The sequence below is a fragment of the Pogonomyrmex barbatus genome, unplaced genomic scaffold, assembly GCF_055798465.1.
Source record: "Pogonomyrmex barbatus isolate J1 unplaced genomic scaffold, ASM5579846v1 scaffold8, whole genome shotgun sequence".
NCBI classification, from domain to species: domain Eukaryota; kingdom Metazoa; phylum Arthropoda; class Insecta; order Hymenoptera; family Formicidae; genus Pogonomyrmex; species Pogonomyrmex barbatus.
Genome location: NW_028297182.1, coordinates 1,728,814 through 1,738,484, shown reverse-complemented (window position 1 = coordinate 1,738,484; position 9,671 = coordinate 1,728,814). Strand labels below are relative to the sequence as shown.

The 9,671-nt window shown below is 33.3% G+C and overlaps 1 protein-coding gene across 2 annotated transcripts; it reads left to right on the top strand.

The window, feature by feature from the left end:
• The first annotated feature begins 1,395 nt into the window (after positions 1 to 1,395).
• Positions 1,396 to 8,238, top strand: LOC105425499 (ribosomal protein S6 kinase beta-2). Of its 2 annotated transcripts, none has more exons than XM_089084045.1 (12): positions 1,396 to 1,805; positions 1,953 to 1,993; positions 2,120 to 2,288; positions 2,821 to 2,904; positions 3,306 to 3,439; positions 3,525 to 3,587; positions 3,683 to 3,811; positions 3,935 to 4,025; positions 4,120 to 4,236; positions 4,361 to 4,600; positions 4,702 to 4,883; positions 6,661 to 8,238. In XM_089084045.1, exons 1-12 carry the CDS (start codon positions 1,716 to 1,718, stop codon positions 6,668 to 6,670), a joined length of 1,350 nt encoding a protein of 449 aa, XP_088940171.1. In that variant the 5' UTR covers positions 1,396 to 1,715; the 3' UTR covers positions 6,671 to 8,238. The 2 variants fall into 2 exon arrangements, with proteins under 2 accessions (XP_088940171.1, XP_011634603.1); XM_011636301.3 differs by lacking the exon at positions 6,661 to 8,238 and adding an exon at positions 5,016 to 6,387 and having other exon boundaries at positions 1,398 to 1,805.
• The last annotated feature ends 1,433 nt before the right edge of the window (positions 8,239 to 9,671 follow it).

Below are 9,671 nucleotides of genomic sequence, written 5' to 3'. Positions count from 1 at the left end.
GAAAGAGAACGATCTCGTGATACTTCCTCGATTCTTCCTCTGTCACGGAAATCGACAAAGTTAATTTTCCAACGTTCGATTGATTGTTATAGGTTGTTCGATAAATAATAACGGCAGTAAATTTATAAAAATTTACGGTCGAGAAAGTTCACGGAGGACATAAATATTTAGGCTTTCGTGTTTTGATATAGGCTAAAGGATACATACATGCTGATCTTTGAAAAAATACGGGTATTCAAATAAAATTGTATTCCATAATAGAATTATTCTATAGGTAACATTGTTATATTTTACTACCTATTCTTGTTCCTAAAAAAACATTTTTTTCATAGAAAAACAATTCTTTTGTCCTAAAATATTATCAAACATCGTTAGAGACCCTCAACCCTGGGTAGACCCTTTCGTGATCTTTCGTATAAAGGACAGAGACCTAGAAATAATTGATGGATGTTAGTTTATTGATTAATGACTTTTTAATTACTTAACCCAAAAATGTTCCATATAAAAACATACAAATATTTATAATTAAATGTTCATATGTTTCTTTTGTAGTATAATTTCTCTTTGCATATAGATGTACAAGAAAAATAACAAGAAAAAAAAATTGAAAGATTATTTTTTATTTTATTTTTTGTTATTGTTTTTTATATAAAAAGTGAAATTTAAAATGAGAAATATGCATATATAATTACATATAAATGTAATAATCGTATAGAAAAGATATATATATATATGATTATATATAGAATAATATATAATATAATTGCAATTTAATTTTTCGTAAAGAAAAAAGATACAAAAATTATATTTTTAATTATTTTTCTGTTATTCTTTTTTTATAATTTTTTCTATAGGTAGATATTATTATACCATTATATTATCTATTATATTATAGAGATTATTATAGAGAAAAAAAATGGACATATTTTACATATAATTATATATTTGTATACTCTTTTATATAAAAAATTTTTTACCGGAAAACATATGAACAATTAATAATTCCTTTTTATAATAAAATCAAAATTTTTTGATACTAAAAAGTGGTACAGCAATAAAATACTACATTAAATTATGATAAAAAAAAAAATAAAATAAAACTTAAAAATGAATATTTCAAAATTACATAGTTATATATCCTTTTATCAATATAGATGAACTTTAATCTCAGTTTAATTTATTCTTTATTCTTATTTAGTTCTTAGAACCGAAACGAAAAAAAAGTTAAACCGAGATTAAAGTTAATCCATGTCGCTAGAAACGAACAATATAAAGGACACCTTGTTGGTGTCATCTTATGCATCGTTCTCCGATTGTCGGCGAATGGCGGTCGCGATTCAAATTCGCCGCGCAGCGAGCTCACCGGTAGTAGGAATGGCATCGCGCGACATGATTGGTCGAGAAAGTTGGAGGTCCCTCCCTCTCTCCCACCTCGAGAGTGGCTTACGGCGCTGACGGTAGCAGCGCGTTCGGTCCGTTCCGTTTCCCAAATCCGACAATCCGCGACCGAGTCTCGAACGGGAACGATCGTCGTACCGCTTCGCGTGGCCCCGCTGGGCAGCCTGCTGTTTCCGCGTACGGCGTGTCAGATCTGACGTGTTGACACCACGCGTTCGCGCGAGGGTGATCCGGCACGCCTGGCTCGTCCACTCCCAACCCACCGCGTCTGCGAATAACGACGCGACGCCAGGACGCGAGGAGGCAAATCAACCACGATGTCGGCGATCTTCGATATCGAGCTCCAGGACGCAGGTCTGCTGCACAGGGATGAGTCGGAAGACGACGACGTCATCGAGATCGGCGCGGTAATTAAAACCTCTCCTTCTTTCCCCTCCCAGCGGCTCGGGATTCCACCGTGTGGGATTCTCCCCCACGTCACGTTCGCTCGCGGCGGACGACACGTGGTCCCGACGACGCCACTCTAACACGGGCATCTGTTTTCCTTTTCGCAGGAGGAATGCGTCGCGCTGCTGAACGTGAATGAGATCGTGGAGTGAGTAGACCTGCGCGCGTGTCTGACTCGCGCGCCGCGCGTACACGCGGCCGCGCGGGCTCTCGCACGTTTTTTCCTCATCAATAAATCCCAACTTTTCTTTTCTTTCCCTCTTACCCATCGTAGCTCGTCGGATGTGGAGGCGGTGCCGATTTTGGAGCAGAATGTCGGACATGAGAAGATCGGGCTCGCGGACTTCGAGTTGTGCAAAGTTATCGGGAAAGGCGGCTACGGCAAGGTGTTTCAAGTGCGCAAACTAACGGGAAACGACAGCGGCACGATCTTCGCTATGAAGGTACCGAAATTCCGCCCTGCGCCCTATATTTGCAAATTTTTTTTTGTTTTGTTTTGTTTTGTTTGTGCTGTGTGATTGTTTTGTTGCCCTATCTATGGAATGTTGTGTTTGTCAAGATAAGCAGTTCGTAAAAAGTGCTTTCCAGAGAGGATAATTACATCCGAAATTCGAGAAAGTTGTTATCTCACTGCTTCCTATTACGTATTATCGTGCAAATATTATATGCCATGCTAAGCACTTCACCTTTTTCTCATTAGTCAGCGAATATTTGTTTTTGTGTGTTATAAAAACTTGAATAAACTTTATGAATCATCTTGAGTCATCTTACTGAAGAAATTTTATATAGATTATATTTTTTCAAGAGTTGTAAAATGGTCTTATCGTTATGCAGTTTTATTCTCAGAATAATAACTCAAGCTGTTCTGAATTTTCTAATCTATTTTTATATTAATTTTATATTCTGCTGGCACGCATTTTTATCTAAAATCCATTTCTTTGGTCATTTGAAATAGTTTTTTATCATCCAAAATAGGTATTGCGCAAGGCTTCAATTATAAGAAATCAGAAAGATACAGCTCATACTAAAGCTGAAAGAAACATCTTGGAATCTGTAAAGGTTAGTAAACAAATCTAAACAATTCTATTTTTATTCTATATATTCTATTCTTATGTTAAGAAATCTAGAATATTCTATTCTTATGTTAAGAAATCTAGAATATTCTAGTTCATTTTTTAGCTGAACTAGAGTACAGTTGTTCTTAAAAGAAAATAGATAAATGTGCTAAATTTGAAGGAAGTGAGAAAGAAAATTTTAATGTAGCATTAAAAAGCAGATCTAGAATTTGAATAAAAACAATGACGTACATGTAAACTTTAAAGCAACATGAATGAAAAAGATATTTATAATTGTCAATAGTTTGTACAAATACATTTTACTATATTTTACTATATTTTATTTTATTTTATACAATATATAAATATATATACAACTCATATATTTATGTTTGCATCTGGCAGCACCCTTTCATCGTAGATCTCAAATACGCTTTCCAAACTGGTCATAAATTATATTTAATATTGGAATATATGTGCGGTGGTGAATTATTCCGACATTTAAACGACGAAGGAATTTTCATGGAAGATACCGCACGGTAAGTAAATCATAATAACGCCTTCGATTCCTCGATAAACAGTAAATATTTTATATCGTTATATTATATGTCGTTCGTTTTGCAGCTTTTATTTATGCGAAATTATATTAGCTCTGCAACATCTCCACTTGCAAGGAATTATATATAGGTACTGTATTTTTTTGGATAAGTTTTCTCTAAAGCATTATGAGTTCAGTTGTAACTTATTATCGAATTAATAATGCGTGTATTGGATTATTTTAGAGATTTGAAACCAGAGAATGTTCTATTGGATGCAGAGGGACATATTAAGTTGACTGACTTCGGATTATGTAAAGAGCATATACAAGAGGGTGCTGTCACACATACGTTTTGCGGGACTATCGAATATATGTAAGAATCATAAAATAATTTATAATTTAGAAATTTTGATTATATCATTTGACAAATTTGACAATATATTTTGATTGTCATATATTTTGATTGTTACATATTTTGATTGCTATTTTATTCAAGGGCACCTGAGATTTTGACAAGAAGTGGACATGGAAAAGCAGTAGATTGGTGGAGTTTGGGGAGCTTAATGTATGACATGCTTACAGGAGCTGTATGTATTATCTCTATCATCGTTCTATATATAAAATATATATAAAAAACTCAAAGTAAAATATAAACATATATTGTTATTTATTACTTTTTAGCCTCCATTTACCTCAGATAGTAGAAAAAGAACCATTGACAAGATTCTACGTGGTAAATTAATTCTTCCATCATATTTAACAGCTGATGCTAAAGATCTTGTTCGAAAATTACTAAAGGTTAGTGTCCATAAATAAATTGCTATATAATTTGTTAATTATTTTTATCTTAAAAAAAATGTTTTTTTAATAAAAATATATAGATATAATATTTATTAGAAATATATAATTTTCTTCTATATAGAGACAAGTTGCTCAAAGATTAGGATCTGATCGGTCAGATGGTGAGCAAGTAAAAGCACACAAATTCTTTAAACATATCAATTGGGATGACGTTATATCTCGACGATTAGAACCTCCTTTTAGACCAAAATTATCCAGTAAAGAAGACGTATCGCAATTTGATAAAAAATTTACTGCTTCAGCACCAATAGATTCTCCAGTAGATTACACTTTGAGCGAATCAGCTAATAGATTATTCCAGGTGAATTTTTTCCTTTCCAATTTTAAATATGTTCATTTATTAAATATTATTAAATGTGTGCACATTTTGTTACATTTTTTAATAACATGAACTTTTTTCAGGGATTTACATATGTAGCACCAAGCTTATCGGAAGACATGTTTGATCAACAATCGCGATACATAAGTACCATGTCGCCACCACGAGTTGTAAAAGCCAGAAGTCCTCGCAAAGCAACCGCGTGTGGTTTCTCACCTCGGACGACGCATCTTAATTTCCACAATGCACACTTACCAAGTCACACGTAAGAATCTAAAAGTATATAAATCGAAATTTTCAATTTTCTTTTTTCATATATATATATACAATTTTGCACCATAAAATTATGAAATTGAAAACGAAAATTAAAATTATGAAATCAATGATGATTTTTTAGGCACAATGTGGTTGGGCATAACAATGTGGAGGATGCTGAAATGATTGAGATAGGCTAACCATTACTATTGGACTAGTAGATAGCATTTCTGTCCAACTGCTGGATATTCATGATCCTCAGGGAGGGATTTTATAATTTAGAGGGAATAGTTAGGGAATGGATGCAATATCCATTATTATATTGGATATCCAGCAGTTACATTTAGTAAATTTTTTTTTATATCTGTATTGAGTATGAAAATATCAATGCATAGATTATCATTTAACGGCGATGCAGCAGGTATTTGGTAGCACATAGAGTAGTTGCAATTTAAATATGAATAAGATGAACGATAATCTGCAAGAAAGTATATTATTTCTCAAGTAGTTATATAATATTACAGATTACTTCAATTAATTATATAACAAACTTATTGAAAAAAAATATATTTTCCATTGAATTAATCAATTTTTATAAATATCTGAATCTTTATTAATATGCAGCAATCGTGTTATTATATATTCATATGTCAAGATTGTAATTTGTACCGTGATGTAATTAAAGGTAGACTTCCAAAATATTGGAAACATTCAAGCGCAGTGCTTGAATCGAATGAAGAAGCTATTACAGAAGCAAAAAAAAAAACATAATCTCTCTTGATAATATTTTTACATCTGAAGATTTATATACACATGGCATACACACACATTACGTCTGTAATAATACAAACTTATTTTATATCTTATTATATGAGGAATCTATCGATAATTACTGATTATCGTTACTTACTCTCTCGCTACTTACGAGAAAAGTTTTGGGAAATGCTACCATAACCGCTCCGCCGCTCAAGCTCGCGTTCCATGTATACCGTACATTGTTAGGGGAGAAAATATTTTCAGCAGTAATAACGTTTCCATGGCAATAATGTAAGAAATAGTTCGCCTAAGTAATGATTGTAAGGATGGAGGATGTAAGGATGGATATATAACGCTACAATGGAATTGCATTTACACAATGAAAGTTCCTATGCATTGCAAATTTTTATTACGATGTAGTTTACATTCTCCAGGATGAAAGAACGTTTTGTTAAATAATCATGCGTATCAATATCTTAGAATAAGAATGACCATTGTTATTCTATAATCCGAAAGCGGAAGCCATGAAGTATTGTAATTGCAAATGAGAACCTACATCCTGTATTTTTAGTTCCAGGTCACCAGGTTGTTCTTATTGTAAGGTATTGATGTTAGATCTGTTGAAAAGAGATGAATGTCTACATAGTTCAGTTTGTATTTGAACGATGGATAAGATTATTTTGATACGGTCATGTTTTTTTAACTGATATATTGTATTTTGTCTGTAGTATGTTTATATTATTAAACGATGAACGCAACTCTGAGGTACAAATTCCAAATATGTCTTGCGAAAGATATTTTTACGTTATGTACATTGGATCAATGAAAAGTCAGAATAGTACAAGATGAGAAACAGCTTACCATGGTAACAATGTTACTGCGAAGCATCGACTTTCCATCCGAATAAGTATTCTATACTTGTTCCTTACGTTACGCGCATTAAATCTATCATTCATTGTGTGTATATATATATATATATATATATATATATATATATATATATATAAAAGTAATATTGATTTTACTTACAGAATGCAGTAGGAAAAGATAGACATAAGCAAGAGCGACTGTAAATCGCTCGCAAAAGCTCCAAACTACCCAAGTGTTCAGTAGGCCATGCTAGCAGGCAAATATCTTTTAATTATTTATAACAGATAACCATAGTCGAAATGTGATATTGCCTAACGTCTCTCCTTCTCTCAAATACCTTTCGTCCGTACATGGGAACATTTTTTCTTATAGGCAATTTGCATTTCGGCTACGTCTATACAAATAAGTGCGTATAATATACCTTACGAAATCACGTTATATACTCGCAGCTGTATTATATTATAAGGGAATTGTGTATTCAGAGACACAATTTCTGATCAGTTTTCCGGTATGTATCTGAAGACATGTATTTTCAACGTTGAAGCGGGAATGTGCCTACTAAAGTTGTCAAGACGCTGTTCGAAGATATATATATTACTCGACGATATACTGAAATTTTATTATAAGTAAACCATAAAAGAGATACCGATTATGTCCTGAATTATCAACTGTCAAATTTTTGATAGATACCAAAACTGCTATATAAAACTGTTACCTAAGAATTGCTTTAAATTAAAGCATGCCAAGATCGTGCGGAAACGCTGCTCGATAATCACTGCCTCGTATAACGGCACGCGCTGTCACTTCCGCGGGATTTCATGTTATGACGAGTCTTGTTTATGAAATCAGGGCATTTTTGCAAGCGAGAGACCGAGAGCTAAACGTCTAAATAAGAACGAACATAAGGAAATTTTCTAGATTGATACTTTTGATTGGTTTGATGAGCTCTCGGGGAAACGTTGGTGCTGATGCGGCTTATTTTAATTTTTAATCTTTAGGAGAAACTAGCCGTATCTTTATTATTGTTTTAATAAATATAGTAGACAAATTTTTTTTATATATACATCGCGTTGCGTGCGATGGTCTCGTGCTCATTTCTGATGCATTAGCTTAAGTTCAATCTTAATCAAATTATGTATACATTAATTGTATGTAAGATCTTTTAGGTGTAATACTTCCGTGCTAGTGTCAGTTCTCATGTAAGGATGTCAGATCTTCGAATATTCATACAAAGGACATTCATACGCAAATGGAATGCAATGGGAACTGATATTAAGTGACTCAACAACTTATGTCGATTCAATTTTCTAGCTCTATTTTGATAGGACAAAAATTCAACAACTCAACGATTAGTCCTGTTTCTAATGCACAAAACGAAAACAATGCATATTTATTTACAGTACGAATGCATTAGGCGTTTAAGGGACGGAAAATATCATCGAACGATATGTAACGAAGTCTAGCCATTTAGACGGAAAAGTGATAAATGATTTATGCTTCCATTTAAGATTAAACGTAGAGAGTTTCGGAGTAACTTAATCACTGCTATTATTTGTAATCCTCTATAAATCGCGTAACAATCGCGTAACAAATATGTAACGATTTGCGAGGATGCATGTGAGTGCGTGCGAATGTGTATATACGCGTGAATGTGCGTTGCGTGTGTATGACATATCTCTGTCATGTGTATCGTTTCATTTATTTCAGTGTTATGTACAATAAATTGGGTATAAAACTAACATCGTATCAATCGCTCTTAATACGATAATGGATGATTAATTATAATCTAGAGACGAAACTTTGAAAACTCTTTTGCAGTTTTCAGAAATTTTAAATTTCCAAATCACTGTAACCGTATTATGCGGAATTCTACTTGATTGAAAATTAAAATCTTTTTTAAGTTACTTTTTCTTTCGTCTTTTAATATTATTTAATCAGAACTTTATTAAATTGTCAACAGTAACATCCACTCTAAACACCGAAGCATACTAATTTTACGATCTAATATTCATTAATTAAAGACATAGATTCAATTTTGTAGATGCAATTTTGTTTAATTAAAACGGAAATTTAATAATTTTATAAAAGTTGAATTTTATACTGATTATGCATTATATTTTGTTGCAATTTGTTTGTAACTTTTGTAAAATAAAATTTTTTGGAATCCTTACAGTTTCAAAATTTTTTAAATTAAATTTTTATTGAAACTCGAGTAAATCTTAATTTCATTTACATAATTCATAAACTTTTATAATTGGAAAATATAAACTTTGCTCCGTAAAATATATATATTTTATATATAAATAAATATATATTTATTTGCAAGATACATCTCAAATATTTTCAAATAAATTTCTAATAAATAATAATTTATTTTCTAATAAATTGCTCGAGAATGAGGCATTTCTTTTCCGGGTTTAAAAACATAAACATTCAGAATTTCAATCCTTTACATACAAAATTCCTGGTATATAAAAAAAAAAAAAAAATTACAAAGAGAGAGAAGAAGAATGATATCTGTTAAATCTAATTTATTTGCATTCCCGAATAATTTAGAATTATCACTTGAAGAGGTAGACCATATTTTTTTCTTTGCATATATGTATTGACGTTACGTAATAAACATATATATATATATATATATATATATATATATATACACTATTGTCACATTCTCGCTTATTCGTATTATACGAAATCTGTCATAAAGTCAGACACGCGAGAATCAATTGTATGCGACTCGGGAGGAGTGCACGTGGGTGGGTGCACGCGGTCTGCGACGAATTTACATATATGGATAAACCCGGCTCCTCCTCCGCTCTGATCCAAGCGCACGGTGTAACTCTTCTCCTTTTCTTTATCTCCTTTTCCTTTTCTCCGTTGGTGTTCCGCGCCGACAGGTGTACGGGGGCGGTGCGCGGCCGCCTACCACGCGAATCGCGAATATTAAGTAACGTTAGGTGTGTGCACGCGGCGTGTATTTCCAGTCATCGGCGTGACAGCATCGCGGTCACCGGGGAGTGACCATCGTCGGTTTCTCGGGCGTCCAGGTCCTCTCCCAGGAAATCGGCGACGACGGGACGACCTTTCGGGTGATTTCGACGCGCCGAGGAGAGAATCCACGAGGAGGAGCCGCCTCCACTTGTAACCCGGCGCGAGGTGACTCATCGCG